At 34.8% G+C, this 23,373-nt stretch overlaps 3 protein-coding genes across 18 annotated transcripts in view; 2 read left to right on the top strand and 1 right to left on the bottom strand.

Moving 5' to 3' along the window:
• Positions 1-6,121, top strand: part of LOC127064744 (synaptotagmin-7) — an 86,882-nt gene extending 80,761 nt beyond the window's left edge. For all 15 annotated transcript variants that reach the window (XM_050996254.1, XM_050996249.1, XM_050996250.1 and 12 more), the window contains 3 exons: positions 440-608; positions 685-897; positions 1,178-6,121. In XM_050996254.1, the coding sequence (XP_050852211.1) occupies positions 440-608; positions 685-897; positions 1,178-1,278 (483 nt within the window). In that variant the 3' untranslated portion in view covers positions 1,279-6,121. The remainder of the gene's footprint in view (positions 1-439; positions 609-684; positions 898-1,177) is intronic.
• A 3,610-nt stretch (positions 6,122-9,731) lies between these two features.
• Positions 9,732-13,819, bottom strand: LOC127064748 (dynein axonemal intermediate chain 7 homolog). The gene is made up of 14 exons (XM_050996268.1): positions 13,509-13,819; positions 13,194-13,380; positions 12,932-13,072; positions 12,742-12,816; positions 12,511-12,693; positions 12,226-12,442; positions 11,823-12,089; positions 11,601-11,762; positions 11,371-11,524; positions 11,007-11,292; positions 10,855-10,950; positions 10,539-10,760; positions 10,066-10,173; positions 9,732-9,977 (listed from the first exon to the last, which is right to left on the bottom strand). The coding sequence occupies exons 1-14, from the start codon at positions 13,592-13,594 to the stop codon at positions 9,837-9,839; spliced, it is 2,325 nt and encodes a 774-aa protein (XP_050852225.1). The 5' UTR covers positions 13,595-13,819; the 3' UTR covers positions 9,732-9,836.
• A 3,409-nt stretch (positions 13,820-17,228) lies between these two features.
• On the top strand, positions 17,229-22,962 carry LOC127064743 (fatty acyl-CoA reductase 1-like). 2 transcript variants are annotated; one of them, XM_050996247.1, is made up of 10 exons: positions 17,229-17,396; positions 17,546-17,758; positions 17,887-18,135; positions 18,258-18,403; positions 18,482-18,591; positions 18,986-19,178; positions 19,551-19,799; positions 20,434-20,610; positions 20,713-20,793; positions 22,648-22,962. In XM_050996247.1, exons 2-10 carry the CDS (start codon positions 17,546-17,548, stop codon positions 22,757-22,759), a joined length of 1,530 nt encoding a protein of 509 aa, XP_050852204.1. In that variant the 5' UTR covers positions 17,229-17,396; the 3' UTR covers positions 22,760-22,962. The 2 variants fall into 2 exon arrangements, with proteins under 2 accessions (XP_050852204.1, XP_050852205.1); XM_050996248.1 differs by lacking the exon at positions 22,648-22,962 and adding an exon at positions 21,441-21,588.
• The last annotated feature ends 411 nt before the right edge of the window (positions 22,963-23,373 follow it).

Raw genomic sequence — 23,373 nt, 5'->3', positions numbered from 1 at the left:
AGAGAGAGAGAGAGAGAGAGAGAGAGAGAGAGACAGTAATAACGATACTTACTTAGTCGTATTCGACCAAGATGAATGACGATAGATAAGGTACCTTGGCCAGATTAATTCGAGATCATGCTATTTTCGAATATACCGATGTTGACAAGACACTGTACCAGTGATAATTCGTACTACGTACACATTCATTTCCCAAGAGCAAATCTCAACTGTGTATTCACTCCTCTTTCGTGGATTGAATAGCGTCAATAGAAACGGACGTACACGCATATACGTATGACCAACGTAAATAAACGACGATGCTCCTGATTTCTCATAGATACACATACACATAATCACACATATATCACACAAACACACACACACATTTCGTATTCGTACAAACGATTATAAGCGAGAGGTGTATCATTCGATCAAAGATTTCGCTGACGCGTTTTAGGTCGATCTATCGGAGAAGCCATCATTTTGGAAGGCTCTTAAACCACCGGCTAAGGACAAGTGCGGAGAACTTTTGTGTTCGTTGTGCTATCATCCGAGCAATTCGGTGCTTACGTTGTCTCTCTTGAAAGCGAGAAATCTCAAGGCCAAAGACATTAACGGGAAATCAGGTAAAAAAATATTTTTCTTTTTTAAACGATTCTCTAGCCCTCGATCTATTACTACACAAATATCTTCTTGCTTCAGATCCTTACGTCAAAGTCTGGCTACAATTCGGCGACAAGAGGATCGAAAAACGCAAAACACCGATATTCAAATGCACTCTCAATCCTGTATTCAACGAAACGTTTGCGTTCAACGTACCATGGGAAAAGATCAGAGAGTGTTCACTCGACGTTATGGTCATGGATTTCGATAATATAGGACGTAATGAACTTATTGGCCGCATACAACTCGCAGGTAACTTTAACAAGCTATACAAGTTGAGTTATTTTAACGAAGAAGTGAGTTTCCTTATCGAATCGATAATATCTTTGATCGTAAGAACGTGATGGTTAGGGTGTACTTCCTGTTAACGGAATAGACGTATTTACCTATATATTATATTCGTCTAAAATAATCGATTAACTAATAAAATCGCTCTTATATATTGCTGTTATAAAAGATGGATGTGTGGGACGGTGCTTGTAAAAAAAAAAAAAGATAAAAAAGAAATGAAAAGAGAAAAAATAATTTTCAGGTAAGAACGGAAGCGGAGCGAGCGAGACGAAACACTGGCAGGATATGATAACGAAACCAAAACAAACTGTAATACAGTGGCATCGTTTGAAGCCCGAATAAATAATCAGCAAGGAGAATGATCTTTGCCGATCGTACGTACGAGCGAATTCGGCCTCCGAGGAGAAACGATTCGTCCGAAGGGGGATCGTTCGAGGATGATGACGATAACTACGACGACGACGATAATGACGACGAAGACGAGGACGACGACGACGACGACGACGATGACGATGAACGCGTTTCGATCGATCGTTTCGTATGGAAAAATTCAATCTAAAAATAAAAGAAAAAAAGAAAGAAAGGAAAGCGAAAAACAACGTCAGGGAAAAAACGACGTATCCTCGTCGATATATATATATGTATGTATGTATGTATGACGTATGTGTATATATATATATATATATATATCCATTTGTCGCGGATATATATACTGATATTCATACGTATACGTACACACTTAAAATATGTATATCCGTATAGAAAAATTCCATACAAACGTTAATACATACAAACATACACACCACATTATTGGACACGTTCACACTTATATATATCATATGTATACTAGGAATGGCGCGAAGAAGGGACGAACGATAAAAAGAAAATTCCCCGATAAGGACAAGTTCGAAACGATAGAAGAAGAGAGTGCGTTTAAGGGATATATATCGTAAGGAGTGGATGAATATGTACGTGCGTGCGTGGCTGTGTGTATGCGAGAGAGTAAGAAAGAGAGAGATAGAGAGAATGAACGATCCTTAATCGCAACGTTAATTGACATTGGTCGTGGGTTGCGAAGTAAATTTCTTCGATCGACTGTTCCCGAGAGAGCAGGATCAAGAGAGAGACAGAGAGAGAGAGAGAGAAAGAGAAATTAAAGGGAAAAGGAAAATCACGTTTCCTTAGCGAATAAAGTAACGAAGAAAAAAGAAAAAGAAGCAAAAAAAAGAAGAAATCCAAAAAGTAAAAGAAAAAGAGGATAAGAAAGAGATAAAGAGATTTAGTAAGCTGTTATCTTTCTCAGAGACGTTGTTGACCGTTTTGTATTTTCGAAAGTACCGCCAGTAATTTTTAAAACGAATATTCGCGCGCGCACCCCTCCTCCCCCCGCCCCCGCCCAAGTTCATTATAGTGAGAGATAGTTTTTAACGCTAAGGTAATTTTTATATATGAATACATTTCTGCTGCCGAGCGAGTAATTTTCTAATCGCGCGTTGACGCTAATTATATTTAATTTATCATTTTTCTTATCATTTTCAACTGCACATTAACATTAACGAAGGTTGAAAGGGAAATTGAAATATAGATTTTACCAAAAAAGATAAAAATGAAAGATTAAAGAAGAAGAAAAGGAAAGAAACGAAACGAGCGCAAGAGTGACATATGTTACAAGTGAAACATATGTTAAAGAGTGACATATGTTAAAAGTGAAAAGTAAATTTAAAAAATGAAAAAAAATATATATATATAAAAAGAAAATATAAAAAAAAAGTAAAAAAAAGAAATTACTTTTACTTTGCTATTACCCGTAGAAGGTAATCTTTCTATTTCTTTCTTTCCGTTTTTAATCCGTTTAAGAAAAATATAAGAGAATCGTTATTTAGATCAAGTAAAAGTTTGATTCGCTCGAACAAAATGATCATAATTTTTGAATAGTAGCTATTGTAGTAGTATCAGCCAACACAAAAGGGATGAAAGATATATAAAGAAAAAGAGAAAGATATTTTTAACGAGAAACTTTTGTATCGAAGCCGGACGTGATTTCTTGGGAGGGGTAGGGGGACATTTTTCGAGCGGTAAATTGTGATCGGTGTACCTTATACACTTCTTAACAAAAAATACAGGAAAAAAAAAATTGGAGAAGAGAGTTGATAAAGGAGAAGAAAAAAAAAGTCTATTGTTACATTATACCTGATATTCTGCTGTTAATAACAATAATGTAGATAATCCCCGTCGAATAAAATTCGATCGCGAATTTTGCTTGGTACACGCTCGCTCTTCGAGCGTATCTCTCTTAACGGCACGTACGGGATAAGAGAAGAGGAAACGAAAAACTGAGAAAGGCAAAAGCTATACTCGCTATAAAAATATATAAATACAGGACGTAAATCAATTATAGATACGAAACCCTTACTTGTAACCGATTACTACAAAGTATTATTATCGATATCCGTTAAGAAGACATTCGTATCCATAATTTATATGCAGTCCTGTATTAAAAACGAAGATTTTTCGTGGATCCAAACAAACGCGTTTCCTCATTTCGATCGATCGAACGACCGTCGTCGCTTAGGGCTCGAAGATATCAAAATATCACGAGATATATCTGTATGTATATGTATGTATATCGCGATTATGGTAATATACTGGCACGTTTTTTATCTTTCGCCACGTTACTTCCTCATTTTGCGTGTTGCGAAAGCGTATGTAAGTAAGGAATGAGAACAAAGTGATACGTTCCGATGGAAACTCGGATTAAAAAGAGAGAGAAAAAAAAAGGAAAAAAAAAAAAAGACAGGATACACGGTCGTTTTCTTTCGAAAGCCCCTAAAAAACTACTCTAAAAGGAAAATTCTCTATTACGCGAATATTTTTACAAATACCTACGGAGTTAGCTTAACAAAGTAGCTACGTAAACGAAGAAGCGACGTTGTACGTTTTCATAATCGAAGATCGATCTCTCCTGTCGCGTCTAAAACGAGACTTATTGTGTGCACAAAAAGAGAGAGAGAGAGAGAGAGAGAGAGAGAGGAAGAGAGACGGATTGCATACCGTAAGGGGTTAGTACGTAAAAAAGAAAAAATAAATAAATAAATAAAAAAATAAAAAGAGCGAATAAATTAGTCTATGATATGAATATATATAATATATATTTATGTATTATATATATTATATATAGATTATATATACATATATATATAAAATGTGAGTAAATGGTTATATAATGAATATATTATATAAAACCAATATTTCTGTGTTGCCAGGGAGTTCTGCTCCCTGAATCCCCGACGAAAAAGCTTTGCTTTTTCGCAATAGGTATGATCGATGTAGTTCCGTCATCGTGATGATTTTCTTTCTGCATAATAGTACACTCGTTTTAATCGTTCCGCTTTTATGCGTTAGGCACGACCGCCACTGTATATGCCATATTTTAATATCGTTATAATATCTTCGTATCGAAACAGCGCGTCACACAATTATAAAAATAATCGATCGATTTGTTTGAAATTTTACGCAATACCTCTTCATGTGCCATAAAAGTCGTTTATAAAATTTATTTATATCTTGGATTCCGATCAATTTTTGTTGCTGTGAATCAAAAAAAAAAAAAGGAAACAAATAGATAAAAAAAAAGAGAGAGAGAGAGGGAAAGAAAGAAAAGAATTTGAGACACGTTACACTTAGATTTAGAAAAGAACATTCATAATTCGTGCAGAACTTGAAACATAATTGAAAAATTGTATTTTTATCGAGTGTTAAAGCGAGGCAACGCTTTTCGCGATGGCGATTACATAAAGAAACTCCATGCGGTCGTGCCTAAAAAGTATTGGAGTAGCACAAAAGATTAGGTAATATTTGTATGTCGTAGCCTGTATACATTGTATATACGTATAAGATAAAAGAAGAAAAGAAAAAAAATGTTTCCCGGTTTATCGATCATGCACGTTAAAATGATGGTATTACGTGGTGTTTATTAGAAATCTCAAATTTAAGAAGTTTCAGAGCCCGGTCGTTTAGTTGAAAGTTTTGTGGAAAATTGTTGCTGTTAACTAATGGAAAAAGAAAAAAAAAATTATCTAGTACTACTATGTGATTAATTAGTATTCCGTATATACAGGGTGACGCGAAGGAAACGCAGTAATATTGGATATTCGTCGTAATAGAATCGATTGTAATCGCATTGTGTATGTATATATTTAAGAAAGCTTCGATCGAAGTCATCGATATCGTTTATTCGTCTATTTTCATTATTTTATGATCGGCGCATTAAATCGACTCATACTAATTAATTAACTCAGAGAAAATAAAGAGAAAAAAGAAGACGTACGTGTTGCATACCTTATAGAAAATTATCATCAAAATTCAAAGATCGTGCCAAAAGAATTTTAATCGATGAAATGTTTGGTAGACGATAGTCTCTTTTCTTTCGTATTTGTTTTCTCTCTTTTTAACAAGACTTTTACACGTTACTCGCGTACGATTCTTTTTCCTTTTAATTTAACTTAACTATTAATTTCGACTTTTAATTTATTTATTAATCTTTCCTTTACACCAAATATATCGATGCTCCGTGTTTTTAATTTATTTCATTCATTTTAATAAATGTTTTTAATTTTATTTTATTCAATAATACATTTAAGTATCTCTGATAAAAATTTTGTTATCATTTAAATAGGATAACTTTGTCTACTACGTTTAGTACTCGCTTTAATTTATACTTTGATACCGCAAGACAACGATTCGGTAGCTTGTTCGAAGTAGCCGATAAAATCTACGCGTACCACGAAGAGTAACGTAAACTGTGGCTTCCTAGGTTTAAATATCCTAGGCTTCTTTTTTCGTCGTGTCAAATCGTTGACCATGATTTTAACGTTCGTTACAGACTGGGTTTAACATTTTAATGCTTAAGTACCTATCGTAAATGCGAAAGAAAATATCGTGTGTGTTATATAGGGATGCTAATTTATATCGTGATACATGTATGTCAAAGCGTAGGTATTAATACAAAAACAACAACTACAACAACATGAACACAAGAGTAAAGTTAAATGAGAAGATGAAAAAAAAACGATTGATCATGCGTACGCGATAAATGATGAATGAGAGAGAGAAAGAGGGAGAGAGAGAGAGAGAGAGAGAGAGAGAGAGAGAGAGAGAGAGAGAGAGAGAGAGAGAGAGAGAGAGAGTTGGCACAAAAGAAAACGATAAGAAAATAAATGAATAACCGAAATATGGTGGTCGGAAATGTTCGATGTTTAAAACTTTACATTGCGCAGTTTGAAAATACATATATTAGTTCTATAAGAGGTATATAGAAGGGAGAGCCGTCAAAGCAGCAAAAGAAAAAGAAAAAGAAAAAGAAAAAAAAGAAAAACAAAGAAAATAAAATTTAGAAAATAGTTTGCAATAGTAAGAAACGGAAAGTGAAGTGGGCCTTATACTATGGATTACGTCAATTGTAAGCAGCTTAAAAAACGATCAAGTTTTATCTCGAGCATGAAAGAACGACATTAACTGTTGAAAGCATGATTATCATTGTTGTTGTTGTTATTCTTATTTTTATTCTTATTATTATTATTATTATTATTATTATTATTATTATTATTGTAATTATTATTATTATTATTATTATTATTATTATTATTGATCATACTCGGTACTAAAGAAGAAATGCTATTTTGCGTAATTCAGTCGTCGTTGCAAATACATACGTACTTACCTATCACGTAGGAACGATCTTTTGCGTTTATAGATTTTAAGCTCCGATTATTATCGATTATTCTCCTCTTTCTTACTTAGTTTCGTTTGTAATAGATCGATATAGAGAGCCTAAAGGATGTAATTATTCCTCTCTCGATTTGTATATTCAAAAACCACACGTTTCGTAACAGTAAACTCAACAGAATATGCATATATATATACATATACGTATATATGCATATATGTACATTACTCCTAACTGTTTGACACATCATATAATTATCGTTAAATATGTGGTCACACGATCCTCACGCATGCATATGTCCATATCGTAAGATCTTTCGGAGTATAACGTCGACATCAAAATAATAAGAAAAAAATCTTATGAATGGAATCGAGTACATACGTTCGTAAATTCAATCCATGATACCGACTTTTTTTTTTATTCTCCTTTGGAAAGATTACTTATGAATGTATATAAAATTATATCCTACGGTTCGTTCTTATTTCTCTAATCTCTAGCATTTTGCTCTTTGTGATAATACAAAAATTCTGTTCACCCGACGAATCATCCGACGAAAAATTATATAAATATATATACACACGCATACATATATATGTATACGTGTATCTAACTAAATAGTACATATATTTTTCGGCTATCTTTTAAGAAATAGCCAAGCGTCTTATCTCATGAAAGTCATCGGGCCTGTATACTTAAATATACGGGCTCGTATCACAAACATACCTGCATATAACGTTGTTCCATAGAATTACAGATATTTTTGCTGCGCAATGGATTAAGACGATAAGAAAGTGAGAAAGTGAGAAAGCGATGAAAGACGGTGAGAAAGAAAGAAAGATAGAAAGAAAATATATAGGTAGAAAACAAAATGTAAAGAAAGAAAAAGTGAGAGAAAAGAAGATACCGCTAGATTTAATGTTTAAATGAGATATCTATTTCCAATACGCTACGTGTAAGGTATGTCTTTCTGTATGATTAAAAGTAAGCTAATTAAGTGAGTGCCGCGTAAGTTTCTTAGACGTATCTTGTGTCCGCTAATTGATTCGAGAAGAAGAGTTATAAGATTTAAAGAAAAGGAAAAAAGAAAAAAGAAGAAAAAAAAAGAGAAAAAAAAAGAAAAAACAGTTTACCATCGAAATCTCGTTTATTGGAGTAAATCCTTTGGCGCTCTCAAATTACCCATGCCTTTTTCTTTTTCTTTTATCATCTTCTCTTTCCTTTCGATATTCTAATTTCCAATGACGACAAAAATGTTAATGATTTATATTTTCTTACGTAGCTTACATGCTTCTCTATTTGAATATATAATATTTCATTTTTATATATATACATATATATATAATATTTTGTTTATACAAGCAGACTTGGGCTGTATTCGCAGAGTCAAAAATGATTAGAATTAAAGTAGGTGCTACATTAATAAGATGAAAAAAAAAGAAGAAAAATAAGAGACGATCGAGATCTTCCTCGAATTAAAGGATTTATTTCATATTTTTTATTTATCCCTTCGATATACTCCTTTTCTTACGCAGACACAAATTTCAATACATTCCTTGCAAAAAATAATTGAATTCGTCGATTCGAAGTTTTTTTTTTTAATTTATTTCGTTGATTTCGTAACGCGATAGTTTCGTATAATTACTGTAAATTACGCAAAGAGAGGAAAAAAGTAACTGTGTATGTTATACCACACGGGTATATAAATTTACGAATAAATGCGGTAGTTTTTGTTAGATGAAGCTGGTGAATCAGCTGGCGAGTATAATGTAAGTAAAGCGCTACTGCGCTTTCAAAGATTATTAACACTTACACGTACACGAACACAACGATATATCAGCTGTTATTACGTACGAGTACGTCCCTTGCAAAGAAGATGCATATCCTCGTTGCTCGTTGAAACAACGATTGTTTTTTTTGTTTTTTTTGTAAGAGAGAAACAAGAAGAAAGAAGGAAAGAAGGAAAGAGAGAAAGGAAAAAAGAAAAGGATCGATAAAAATCGTGCTAAAGCAATCGAAACGTTTTCCTTCTCGACGAAGTCTTCGTTCTCTTCGTTAGAAATATTTTCGATCTAACGTCGACTCGCCGAAGGGGAGATGATTCGACAAATTGCATGCATACGGGAAAAAGATCGACGGTTTAATTTTGTCAGCTGATTCATACTACAATCACGCAAGTTTCTTCATAACTACGAAATCAAATCTTTGGAAAACCAACGATTTCTTGACATTCTTTTTTTTCCTTTAATTTATACGTACACACGTAAGACATAAAAGAATAGAGTAAGATACAAAGAGTTGAATGTAATAAGAAAAACGAAGCTCTGTCTGTGTGTATGTGTGGTGTGTGCGCGCGTGTGTGTGTGCGTGTGCGTTATGTATGTGTATTTGTCGAGTCAAAGAAAGAAAATGCAAGAATATAAAAATGCACGAAAATGTTGAAAATATGAAAACGAGCTAAACTTTCATTTTGTTCTTTTCTTTTTTGTATTTCTTTTCTTTTTTTTTTTGTTTCATTTTCTCTTATGTTAGCGCATATAATTCACAACTCATCGAAAATCGATATTACTTTGCTTGGGATAAAGAATATTTTTCCTAATTGTCGAAAAAAGAGAGAAAGAGAGGGAGGGAGAAAGAGAGAGAGAGAGAGAGAGTGAGTGAAAGAGTGAAAAAGAGAGAGAGAGAGCAATTATTGATTACCGTTCGACACCCGTGACATGTAAAACAACTTGCAAGATCGAAACGATGTTATGTATTTAAATAAAAGACCCTCTGTTTGAAAAAAAAAAAAAAGAGAAAAGACACTACATAAAAAATAAAAAGGAATTATCTTTGCGCGTCCATTTCTTACCGCTCGCATTTACGAAACGCGTGGAAAGAATGAAAACTTCAATTCCTCTCCTTCGTTCGAATTAACGCATAAATTTTCTCGCATCGATTAAATCGATCGTTCCGATGCTTTATGATATTTTCATTCTTTCCAAAAATCAATAGAAATTCTTTCTATTTAGGACAATTTGAGATCAATGAACTCTGACATGGCAAATGAGTAGAATAAATATACGCATACGTATATACGTACATATATATATATATTTTTTTTTATTTGAATATTTTTTCTTCTTTATTCGACGATTCTCATCGACGATAACGATATAAAATAGGAGATAACAGAGTTTCAGGACGACATACTTATCACGTTTGTACTTTGTAGCAAGTTTGCGACCGTTAGAGCAAGCTTGTACGAGATATCTTTTATTAGCAGATGACTTTTTATTCCAGCATTGTGCAATGCCAAATGATATAGATCGGCGTAAAACTATAAAAAAAAGAAAAAAAGAAAAAAATATGGTGAATTGCGATCAACGTGAAAAAAAAAATGAGTAAGTTTGTTTTGTTTGCCACACCTTCGCACTATCGCCATCTATAGGAACGTTGGAAAATTCTGGGCTGACCTCGGTACATTGAACAGCGATCGTTTGTAAAGGCGTCACTAAAAGTGTGATATTCGTACGCTGCAAATGATAAAAACAATAGATACAAGATATAATGATTAGCAAACGATACTAGCCTTTTTCGATCGATTAGAGATAAAAGAGGATCGTTAGTTTGGAGGATCCAATCGTTTTTTGAGGGAGAATCATACGCTACAGGCAACTCGATTACGTCAAGGCAATGTACTCGATTGTTGTTTCTCATTGCATATTCATAATACGATTAATACGATAATACGGATTACATAAATTATTTAGAAGCAGCTAAATAAGATCTTAAGACGACTCGGACGTAAATCATCGCGAGTGCGCATTTTAAAAAGACGATCGAATCGAAGAGGAAAAATGAAAGAAGGAAGAAAGTTAATCGCGTATATCAGTTTTACCTCTTTGGCGACGCATCCATGCACTTCCTTAAATTGCAGGACGATTTCGCGCGAAGGTCTCTTTATGTTCCACCTAGACCAGGAAAATGTATAAGCCGTACACAATAGACCTATGCATTCTTGCAAATGTTTCTGAGCTACTGGATGCTTCACCGAAAGTCCTTTTATGTAACTCGCCGCATCTTGTTCCGGAAATAAGTCGCAGCCACCTTTTCGCATTTCCTGACGCGTCGACGGTACAGGGAAATTGAACAAAAAAAATCTCAACGATTAGAAACGAAAGTAGAGAGTAAACGATGGATCGATTTAAACTCACGTTTATTAAATTATTCAACTTCATATATTGGCCAATGATATTTTGAAGCGCCGACGAGGTGCCGCCGACTAGCGAGTTCAAACATACCGAATCGTCCTAAGAAAGATTGAAAACGTTAAGAGAAATTTATATAACTCGTAACACAGACGTACCCTGACGATAAATTCCGCTTGCACGGTAGCAGCTGTTATGTTAAGAGTTACTCCACCGCCACTATTCCTTCCCATTTCTGGCTTGAGTTCCCAACTTTGAAATGGCAAATTGATCAGTTTATATGCCGCTAGACCATGAATTCCGAATCTGCCGGTGCGGAATGTGATCTGTTGTTTATCTTCGTTGAACTTTATGTCGTGGATGTCTTGGGTCGACCAGATATTTCTCTCAGAAATCCAATGAGCCACCAACGGTGGTTCGAACCATAAAACCGTATCGGGTAATCTGCGACAGATTTCGTTGAAAGAAAAAATTCGTCGATTCGTCCTAGCTACGATTTTTACGATACGATACGACGCATACTTTAACGTAACCAATACAAGAGCCTCCATCGCAGTTTCCAAAGCCTTCATCTCATTCTCGATGACTTCCGGTGTCCTCTCGGTAGGTGGTATCGGCGGAGGTGCCTTGTAAGGTTTATAAAACGGTACGTGCTTCAGTTCTTTCGGAATTTCCACTGCAAACGGAAATAACATCCGATCTAATGGATCTATATTTATTTCCGATACGTTCGAAATTCTAACGAGCATTACGAGTGCTAAGAAATATATCTCTTCGCATGTCCTTAGGCTGAGGCGGCTGATAAACGAGATCTATGTGATAAATTCCACCTAAGATTTTATACTTTCGTAGATTCACTTCCGTCTTTTCGCATTTGGTGAACAACAACTTTCTAAGTTCCTTCCGTGATTCCTCTACGAAAAGAAATATATTATCGAAGACTCGTTAACCACCAAGTTATAAATCAAAGTTACCTTCTTTCGACAAAATGATTTCGTTCGGAGTCGGTAGATACGGTAGCGATTCTACTTCCTGTTCCGGTTCCGATCTCTTCAACCGACCGTACTGATTACCGGCTTTTCTTCCTCTCCTATCTAACTTTATCGGCACTACCGGTGCCGGATTCTCCAATTTCCAGAGCATAGCTTTCTTTTCTTCCATCCTCAATCGACGTCCCTCGACTTGTTCGGCGCGTATCCTCTCTTTCGTTTCGTTCTCCTCGGAGCAAAAAGTGACAAGGTCTGACAGAGGAAAAGAAATTTCCTTGGGATTGTTGGATTTTTCATTGTCTTTCCATCGAAAGAGAAACAGAAAGAAAGACATACTATGCGATACATATATATATTATACGCGAAAAGAAATTCGAAGTTTCCTCACCCATCTTCATTTGATATTCCTCTGGTATTTCCGGCATGACGTAAGAGGTCCCAATGTCAGAATAGTGATCGTACTCGAGCCACAGTCCACGGATAGCCATGCAATAGCAATCAATGTCCGGTGGTATCTTCACCGTCAGATTGATTTCCTCGAAGTGGACCTCGATCGAGTTTCTGTCAAACGGATCAAACGAATCGTTCCTAATCTCCGTCCCTATGTTCTAGGATTTCGTTGATCGACAAAGAAAACAAATTAAAAAGAAACGTACCTCTCTTTTTCTGGAATTTCTTTAATACTGATCGGTAGCTTGATCAAAGCCCATATGCAACAAATGAGTTGCTTCGTTATTTTGACGTAAGTCGCGTTCTTCAGATCCACCCTAAGCATATCTCTCTCGATCTGACGTAAAAGCCGGTAACAAGCTTGGTCTATCCAATTTTGCAACTTTGTCCTGAAACTTTGCCTAACCTATTTTGAAATCGCGACGGTGCGTTTTCGTACTTATTCATCGCTTACCATTTTACATTCTTCTATGTAATCGGCAGGTCTCATTAACGAGAACTTGATGATCTCGTCGAGCTGCAGCAACAACTGAAAATACGCACGAAGTTTTACGAGGAAAGTCCTAGACTTTTTTCTCTTCTATTTTTCTTGACCATCGGTCAATACGCGATAATGATCGATCGTAATGTTCTGAAACACATACGTATTGTATGACTTCGTTTTTTTTCACAACCAGTTCCATATTTAAATCTTCGTCCTCCAACGACCAGAGAAATATGAATGTATTCATTTCGGATATTTCTCCGACGTGCGGTAAATTATCACACGTCAAGTACATAATCCACTGAAATAAATTACATTCCTTTGTATTGGATATTACATACTCTATCTAGCCTACATACAAAAGATATAAGGATCATAGAAAATGAAATAATTAAAGGGATCTAATTCCTATAAAGACGCACGTTTTCCTCTTCCTCGGTGGCAAAAACGTGATCCGCAAAGGCCTTTTTATTTTCGTGAGTCACGAAACACGTCTCCTCCAATTGGATTTTTCGCATAGCCGTTTGGCTCTCCTCCAGTAGAATTTCCCGTTCGACTTTGCTCCTCTCCAAGTGAATTTCTTCTTGAATATCCTTTATCAATTGCAATCTGGAAGAGTATTCGACGAAATCTCTTACATAGAGAACTTGTCTCTTTAAACGGAAGGAAAAAAAAAGAAACGAAAAAAAAGAAGAAAAAAGGAAGGAAAAGGGAAGGAAACGTATCGAAAGGTCTACCTTTCCTCTTCGTTTTTAAATCTTGGCTTGGACACCCTGATGTAACTTTCGAAAAAAACAATCGACTTTAACGAGTCGCCCAACATTACTTTAAACAAAGTTATAAGAGAAAGAAAAGAGAGGAGGACAGAAAAAGAGAGAGAGAGAGAGAGAGAAAGAAATCGTTTAAGACGATCGCTCGGAGGTACGAAACTAGACTGAAACTCATCGAGATTTAGAGGGTATACGTTAGGGGGTTGGTAAGGGGTGAGTTGCCGAAGTAGCTCCGAGGGGAAGTGGGTCGAAAGCGAGTTGCATAGATAAGGGATGGAATTCTGCCAAACTCATATCGCGCGAATTTTATACTCGCACTTGGATACCGTATACGCGGCCCGACCGCAGATTCAGGAAAGGAGTTATCAGGACACGTTTTTGCTCTGCACTGCATAGCCATCCAACACAGTTACCTAGCACTGAATTATAATAGCCCGGCTGATTTTTCCGCACGTGCCCTGCTCTCCTGCTGACGGTATTTGAACAGCATGCTTTTGTGATATCTCAAGCAAAACTTTATCTTTAACTTTTTCTTTCCTTTTTTATCTTTTTTCTTTTTTCTTTTTTCTTTCTCGATCTTTTTAGTTTTATTTATTTTTCTTTTTTTTTTTTAGGAAAAAAAATGAAATTCGTCCTCAATTTATTACCTTATCCTTTCGGCCTCCTCGGCAGCTGCCGCTGCTTGCTTCTTTTGTAAAGCTCTTCTTGCTCTTTTAGTCATCTTTCTTTTTTGTTCAGGCAAACTGCTTAACTAAAGCGATCGGTTACGATAACTAGAGTTTTCATATTAATCAGTTCGCTTTGTACAACTTGTGGAGAACGTAATGTACCTGGACAAATCGTTAAATAATTTGCGATCGAAATTTAATGTATAAAGAGTAGAAATAAATTTACGAAGATAAGGTTTACCTGTTCGTCTATCCATTCTCGTAGCTGGAACATAGAAATACAATTACTTATCATTTTCCTTCCTGGCGATTATCGATTTTAATTCGCTATTAGTTTAGCGAAAGCTAATAATTGCGATGGATCAAGGTGATAAGACGGAAAGAGAGAGAGAGTGTATGTGTGTGTGGATGAGAAAGAGAGAGAGAGAGAGAGAAAGCAGCAACCTTCCTAAATTGCAGTTAATTTCCTTGAATTATCGATTCACGCGAGGTCTAACATCAATTTCCTGTTCCGCCAAATGTAAAGTTACTTCGATAGAGCCTCGAAGAAGGTTTGCACGAAAGATAGGCTCGTGTTCAAATAAATTGTATTTAAGCGAGTAAAAAAAATAGAAAAGAAAAGAAACGACGAAGTAAAAATAATTTGAAATCATTTGACATCGATCTTTCCTTGACTTTCTATTTAATAATTCGATTGAAATGGTTAGAAAAAAATATATATATATACACATACGTACATCGTACGAATACAAAAAAATGACAAAAAAAAAACGAAATAATAATCGGATAAATGAAGTTACAAAGTTCAGAATTACATTCAAATTACGAATCAGCGGAATCAAATTATTTTCTGACATCGTTAAGTGAATTGAGATTTCGTTTGTCCGCCGAAATAATAAAATATTTATTCGGCCGGTCAAAGTTCAATCGGTAAAGAAACAAAAAAAAAAGAAATATATGTATATATTCATGAGGAAACATGATCGTTTTTTGTATATTATTATTACTAGAACAGAGGCACGAGGAATTATTCTTGGCTTTGGATATTCCAATTTCATAGTAAATTGAGGATCCTCTTCGTACTCATCGTATATGGATTCTTTTAATATAGTATCCACCTCGATATCACTCGTGACAGCTTTCCTTCTTCTTCTTCTACCTTTTTTGAATCGTACGCTGTCTCTGAGAAAAAAAATTAAAAACGCAATCGATTTTCATCCTAATCGAAATCAACCTCTTCCGCATTATTCGAAGTTAGAGCGATTAAATTCCGAATGAAGAAGAATGTGTAGCAAGAGACAAATAAAATTTCTTTCCTTGGTGTCTTATTTTAAGTGATTCAACGAGCATCGTTAGTAAACAACGGATGGTGCATTATATTCGTCTGGATTCTTTAAAATATCCAATCCAATACACACACATATCAAACCGGTTTGATTTTCTTTCGGGTTATTTGCATATCCAAACAAGCGCCCGGATTTTCTCTCTTATGTATCTTTTTTCTTTTTTTCGGCTACTCGATCAAAGTCATGTCTTTACGTGGGCAGTTCGTTGAAACGTCGAACCATTAACATCCATTAAATATCCATATTGAGTGCTCGACAAATTGACTTCGTGGAATGCTTTTAATATAGAACGAGTATATTATACTTTCGTAAATTTATTTTTAACGTCGATTTTAGAACTGACACCACCTTAAAACTATATCAGAGATCGACATTTCTTTTTCTTGTGCGTTTTTACTGTATGATTTACATACACGCGTATATACATATATCGAACTATTGTAAATAGAGTGAGAGAAAAAGAGAGAGAGAGAGAGAGAGAGAGAAACAAGTTTCGAAGTTAGAATAACTAACTTTGTATAAGATATTTTAGAAACAGATGCTTCGGGCAAGACTCTCGCTACGGACGAGTATCTTACGTCCATCGGGCTTACACTCTTTTCGGTATCGGTACGATTCGAAAAAATCGTTTTGAGACTTTCTTTCGCATCCATCTAAAAGGTTAACCGATATAGATATTTTGTGTGAAACATTTCGATCGTCGTTTAACGAAAGTATTATATCGTAACTTTGTTTATTACATTTTCACCTTGTTTATTATGCTCCAGAAATAATCATTTACTCCGAAACGTTCGATTTATCGTAATTAATTAAACGTTTTAAACAAACTGGAAAAGAAACGGGAAAAATTTTAGAATCTGAAATTGGCTTTGAGAACGAGTAAATTCTCGAATATCGAAAGCGAGAATAATAATACAATATTATTTAATTAACAATGGAGAGAGAAAGAGAGAGAGATAGAAATAGAACTGTCGTCATATTCTACAAATAGCAGCATTACAAAAGATTATACGAAATAAGTCACCCTTTCGTTACTCTTTCTCTCTCTCTTTTTCCGGAGTTCGCTGTTACCAGCGACGAGCGACGGAGTGTTTTAAAGCGACAAGAGATAAGAAAACGTTTAATCATCGACCGATGTTTGCCACGAAATCATTTTTGCCATGAAATCAGATTTTTATGAAATCGTCATTACCTCTTCGTTTTTTCTTTTCTGCATGCGTCATACGCACCAACGCTCGCACATTTACATATATGTTTACGAAATCGACAAAGTTCGTAACGATACGAAATAAAATTATAAATATACATTAATTGTAAATGTTTCTTATATTGATAACGTTACGAGAAAATTCAGTAGGTAATGGTTTATTGAACATACAGGATGGGCCAAAAGTTTTTTTTTCTTTCTTTTAAATAAATTACTCTTTCTCGAAACTCCATAGGCCAATTTCTTCTTTTCGAATTGTAAAATCACGAACCTAGAAAAATTTTCGAATCAATCGATTAAATTTGTGTCTATCATAATGTAAATTTTCCTAAGTAATATTTATCATTGATCGTAATAAGATTACGCATTATAATATATGTTATCTTGTCATACATATGAAACATATTGCCCCTTGAACCAAAGGAATGATCAAGCTACTTTCTTATTCAATATCATTTCCTGTGTCTCTTTAATATCGAAACTCAGTCGTTTCTTTACATTCCCGGGGAAGTGAGTCCTTAAAATCCACTCGAACGATCGGCAACAAACTTTTTTCAAAAATTCTATTTTAGTGAGTAAGCGCGACTTGGGTAAACAATTAAAAAATAGAAAGAAGAGAGAGTGTTCAAAAGATGTAAGTAAACGATAATTTTTCATTATTTCTTTTTGCTTTTGTCATACTTCACGCTCGACGATCTTTTGTTGTATAAGTGTATATATGTATATAATATATATATATGTATTTTTTTTATTCATCGCTAATCGTTGTCGTCTTTATTTCAGATGGAGGAACAAAACGAACGTAAAAGCGAAACCATAACGGAATTTTTCGCCGGAAAGAGCGTTTTTATAACAGGTGGCACCGGTTTTTTAGGAAAAGTCTTGATCGAAAAACTTTTACGTTCGTGTCCTGACATAAAGGAATTATTTATATTAATGCGACCGAAAAAGAATATGTTAATCGAGGAAAGATTTGAGAAAATATTCACACTACCGGTGAGTGCACGAAAATTGGATATAAAAGTTTATACATGTACATCGATTAAATATATGTTCGTGGATCAAGGATTAGACGTATATCTATACTATTAAAAAACTAAAATATTAAATCAATATGTTTCCAGCTCTTTGATAAACTCAGAGAAATGAATCCTTCTGCTTATAAGAAAGTAATTCCTATTAAGGGCAATGTAACAGAAAAAGATTTAGGATTAGATCCGATCGAGAAACAAGTACTTATCGATAACGTATCTATAATATTTCACGTTGCTGCGAACGTTAGATTCGACGATAGTTTACGGACAGCTATTTTCACCAACACGAGATCGACTAGGGACCTTTGCATACTGGCGAAAAATATGAAAAAATTAGTGGTGAGTTAATAGAAAAAGAGAAGAAAGATAGCAATGAAATGAAATGAGAGAAAACAAAACGAGACGAAACGAAACGAAATAAAATAAAATAAAATATTTTTGTTCCTTTCTTTTTTATAAAGGCTTTCATTCACATTAGCTCGACTTACGCCCATTGCGATAAGTCCTGTGTAAATGAAATAATTTATCCAGCAGAAATCGATTGGAGAAAAACTATAGACATGGCAGAAAACGTCGACGATCATTTATTGAGAATCTTAACTGCAAAGTACGTTTTCCTCGATGTTATCCGATATTATTTTCCTTCGAAGAATATCTTTCAAAGAATTTGAGAACTTTTTCGCAGATACATAGGATCGTTACCAAACACATACATCTTCTCAAAGAAGTTGGCCGAAAATGTGATAGATGATTTTTCCGATCAATTGCCTTGCGTTATTATTAGACCGTCGATAGGTACGTATTTTTTTCTAAATATATACATATATATATAATAAATAACTAATAATATATATATATGTGTGTGTATTTCATTTTCCATATCGATCACCTTTACATCCATTTCTATTTCGTTGATACTCGTTCGAAAAGAAATCAAAAGAAATTGATCAAAAATAGTTTTTCTCACGATAACGTTACAGTTTTCCATATCTAAGAGACAGTGTAAGAGACAATACTTGAGATTGTCGTTTCTTGGGTAATACCCAATCGTTCTCACGATTTTATCGCTTAACGATCGAAGAGTTCGAAGGCACATAAATTCAAAGTAGCGATCAGTCGGTTCCTTGAATTTTTACATGAGACGTCAATTGCGATGTTTTATCTATTATAACATGATACTTGTTTGTAGTTATAACGACCAAGGACGATCCAATACCAGGATGGGTAGACAATTATAATGGTCCAGGAGGTTTGATGGTTGGTGGTGGAAAAGGATTATTAAGAATACTTTACGCAGATCCAAAGAAAGAGTTAGATTATATACCCGTCGATATCACTATCAAATGTTTTATAATAGCTGCCTACATTCGAGGACAAACGACGTAAGTTTTTCTTCAATACGATATATTACGCGAGTATTGTTTTATACTATAAATAACAAAATGATCGTTGATCTAACGATTGAAAACATTAAAATTGACGGACGTTGAAACCGTTTAAATATGCCTATAAATTAGAATATTTTCTCGTTTACCACTTACGTAACTTAATCGACATAGTGATACCATATAAAGTTAATTTTAAAATAATCGGTAATCAACTTGTTAATGCATCGAGACATCTCTTCTAATTTGCAATAGGAAAATATTCGTTTTTCTTTTCTTTTTTTTTTTAATTCAATCGATTAACGCATTATTAGATGGTTAAATCGTTCGAAATGTCTCTTTATAATATTATGGTGTACCATGTCGTAGGGTAACGGCAAATCCAGAGCCCATGGTCTACAATGTTTCGTCGTACAATATAAAGAAGCTCTCTATGGAAGACGTCGTTACTCTGTCTTTAGAAGTGAACCAAAAGAATCCATTGGAAAATGCCATATGGTATCCAAATTTGTCGATTACTTCATGTTATATATATTATTACATCAACGCTCTTCTCTTCCAAGTATTGCCGGCCTTGATCTTAGATCGAATGTTGAAATTTGCCGGACATAAACCAATGTGAGTGTTGAGTTCGTGTATCTAAAAACTTTATCTAAATTAAATTTTTTTTTTTTCTTAAGCGGAGAATATATCATGACAAAAAACATAAAAGAGATAGAACTATGTGTCTTTTCATAAAAAGTGGTCCATCGCGATAATATTCGAACGAACTTCGTAATATATAACGTATATATATATATATATATATATATATATATATATATATAATACTTTGGGAAAGTCCCGATTCGTTCTTGCTCGTACAAGGAGAAGTTCAAAACAAAAATGTTCGATTACTAGACGTTTCTAGGGCGAAAGCCGTGACTCGGATACGTAATCGCCAAAGGCGTTTTTCTTTCTATTTTCTTTCTATTTCTACGCTAATCTTACGTTCTTCATTTCGTTTATATTTTTACATCCTTCGTTCTCTTCGATTTTGCTTCTTATAAATAACATAATTTTTTAATTTTCTTCGGACCAAATTTCTTTTCGCATCAATGTACATGTTTTTTTTCATCGTATGCTAAAAGAGATACATGGTTCAATATCAAAAGCATGATCGATTCTCCCCTACGTTTGTTATATAAAGAGAAAAGAATAATAAAGGAAACAAAAATTGCCCGATAGTCATTATATTTTGACGTCGATATAGGGTACTGAAACTGCAAAGGAAGGTCTTCGTTTCCAACATTTCCTTGTGTTACTTTATGATGAACTATTGGAAATTCTATAACAACAATATATTGTCACTACTGTCGAAAATACCCGCCGTGGATAAAGGAAATTTCGGATTCAATTACTTTGAATACAACATACATGATTTCTTAGTGTAAGTCTTTGAAGTATTAACAAAATTAATAAAATTCTCGATAAGAGAGAATCAGAGAAAGAGTTACAGAGAAATAACGTTATACTTTTCTTCTTTCCTCAGAATTTCTTTAAGGGGAGGTAAGCAGTATTTGCTGAACGAGGATATGAATAAGGTCGATGAGAACTTGCGCGCGCTAAACAAGTAAGGAGAATATTTTTAATGAACGAACTTAGAAAAAAAAAAAAAAAAGAAAAAAAGCGATTTGATTCCTAATATTGTATATACTTACGAGAGAAACTATGGTTGGCAATGTGTTGCTCGAGAATATCGCGAGAGATCACAGATGCGAGTAGAGAATTTTCTCGAATATACGAGCTCGAGAGTCTCGATAAGTCGAGAACTCGCAGGAAAAAAAAATCAACGAGATGAGAATTGAGATGAAAGAAAGAAAGTCGAAGGGTGCGAACGAAACTGTCGTCGTGAGATGTCCGAACTGTATCCGGTCCGATCGTGAGTTTAGTCGGTGCACGAGTTTATTCGCGCCGGCTGTTTGGTCGATCGCAATGTCGCCTGGCTCTCTCTCTCTCTCTCTCTCTCTCTCTCTCCTTCTTTGAAAACTGGGTCGCATAGCTGCCGCGTTTAAAGTTCACGCGCTATCGTCGCTTCGACGCATACCGAATAATTATCGAATAGTTCCGTCGCACCTTCAAAGTTTCGAACGTGCGATAAACAAGGCGTTATTGCGCCGACAATTTTTCCATTTCCTGAAAAAGTTTTACGTCGACTCTTTTTTCTTTTCCTTTTTGTTTATAATGCTAAAGAAGTATCTATATGTAAATAAATTGCAGAAGAGAGAAAATTGAGAAAACGAATATGCACGCTCCGTTGACTTTTCGCAACGATTCCTACCAATGAAAACAACGCTCGCCTCAATCCAAATATTGACAAGACCTGAGTTCTCTTTCGACTCCTCTTTCTTCGATCGCGGACGATAAATAAGCATAATAAACAAAGATGATGATAATAAGGAGAGAGAGAGAGAGTGGCAGATACGAGGCGCGTCACGTTCGAAACGTAGGAAATCCCCGAGTAAAACAACTGACCGCGAATCGTCAATGCATTTCTTCGTTCTTTTAACGCGCTTCTACTTATTTTTAAGCAGTCAAAGTCCTAATTTTAGATTACATATAAAGAATGATCCAAATAGATATTACGCATAGATTAAACGGAGTAAATAAATAATTTGTTTCGAGTTTACATAATATATGAATAACGAATAATTTCAGCAAAGATAATACGTACGAGCATCACAAACGTCGGGTAAACGATGTAAACTTTGTTCATGAATAAACACGAATGAAAGAACAAATGATGGAAAATAAAGAGAAAGAGAGAGAGAGAGAGAGAGATAGAAAAGCGTGTTCTCGGTGAAGCAGACGAACGTTAGTTATGATTACTCACGTGCAAAGCAACTTTAGAAAGATTGCAACCGCGGAATACTGGCCCGATTAGTCAGAGAAACGGCAAATCCACTTTGACATTGGATGACTTAAGCCTTGATTATGGTCGCGTAACGTCCTCGCCTAAGGCTTTCTTACGAACCGGAGCGAAACGAGTAATATCGATTTATATCTTGTAAGCGCGGTTACAAGATTTCAATTACACTGGGAAATTCCATCTATTAAATCTATTAAATCTACTAGATCGAGTGAAAGTGTAATAACGCCGTAAGGTTATCGTATATTATCGTCTGGCGTCTATACGATATCATGTATTATTGTGATTATGTAACGCAACGCATTACTTCGAGCTGTAATTAATTGTAATTCTTTAACGAGACGTCGTTAATGATATTCCAACGAGTAGAAAGATGCAAGTTATAATTAATCGGACGAAGAAAATTACGTATAAAATGTACGTACTTGCTCGTTATGTTATATCGTCGTTTATTAATCTTCGTTGTTCTTACGTTTTCACCATAGAAAAAGTTCGCTCGTTCTATCGAAAATGGATAAATACATTTTGTTCTTTTTTCTTTTTTTTTCTTTCTTTCAGATTATGGTGGATCGACAAGATAAGCAAAGCTTGTTTCCTCCTCTTGTTTTCGTGGGTCTTTGTCAAAATGGGACTGCATAACTATTTGACGAACACGATGTACTCGCTCTAAGACGACGGCTTTACGTTCCACAAAGTTTAGAAGGCCTCGGTTTTATTGGTTATAATCACTGTCTTTTACAACTATGGAATTATGGAATAACTATACGGGAATCAAAACAGTCAACATTTTTTTTCTACTTGGTATGCAGATAATTGGAAAAGTTCTTTTTTTGAATCCGTATTCTTTGGGTAAATAAATCGAGTTCGAAGAAATATTAACTAATACTTACTCATCTTCTTAGCTTACATAAACTGTATCCCTTTATTTCTTTTATTTTTTTTGTAAACACAAAGGAAATCGCACTCGTAAAAATTGCGACATTCGTTCGCAGCATCGCATCGCGCTACCAATCTCTCCGATATATCTACACCGGCTATCATTCGTACGTCATTCTCAGAATCGACTTCGATTCCGAGATTATTCTCGATGCAGTTAAACTGTTATCGGATTTACAGGAAAGGAAAAAAGAAAAAAGAGAGAGGCAGGGAGGAGCGGCCGGCAAAGAAAAAAAAAATGGAATCATATGCGTATATAATTAGATTTATATTTTTTGTTTTTCCTGTTTCTTTCTCTTTCTTGTTTCTTCTTTTTTTTTCTTCTTTTTCCTTTCTAGTTTCTCCAAC

The sequence above is a fragment of the Vespula vulgaris genome, chromosome 6 (assembly GCF_905475345.1).
Source record: "Vespula vulgaris chromosome 6, iyVesVulg1.1, whole genome shotgun sequence".
In the NCBI taxonomy this organism is placed as follows: Eukaryota; Metazoa; Arthropoda; class Insecta; order Hymenoptera; family Vespidae; genus Vespula; species Vespula vulgaris.
Note: the sequence above shows the minus strand (reverse complement) of the source record. Positions and strands in the feature narration are given on the sequence as shown.

Excerpts from the sequence above, each read along its gene's own strand:
- LOC127064748 (XM_050996268.1), bottom strand. The coding sequence starts at position 13,594 with ATGTTGGGCGACTCGTTAAAGTCGATTGTTTTTTTCGAAAGTTACATC. Across the intron at positions 12,443-12,510 it reads TACCGATCAGTATTAAAGAA|ATAGGGACGGAGATTAGGAA; the intron begins ATTCCAGAAAAA and ends AAATCCTAGAAC. Across the intron at positions 10,174-10,538 it reads ATGGATGCGTCGCCAAAGAG|CGTACGAATATCACACTTTT; the intron begins GTAAAACTGATA and ends TATCATTTGCAG.
- LOC127064743 (XM_050996247.1), top strand. The coding sequence starts at position 17,546 with ATGGAGGAACAAAACGAACGTAAAAGCGAAACCATAACGGAATTTTTC. Across the intron at positions 18,404-18,481 it reads TTGAGAATCTTAACTGCAAA|ATACATAGGATCGTTACCAA; the intron begins GTACGTTTTCCT and ends ACTTTTTCGCAG. Across the intron at positions 20,611-20,712 it reads AACATACATGATTTCTTAGT|AATTTCTTTAAGGGGAGGTA; the intron begins GTAAGTCTTTGA and ends TTCTTTCCTCAG.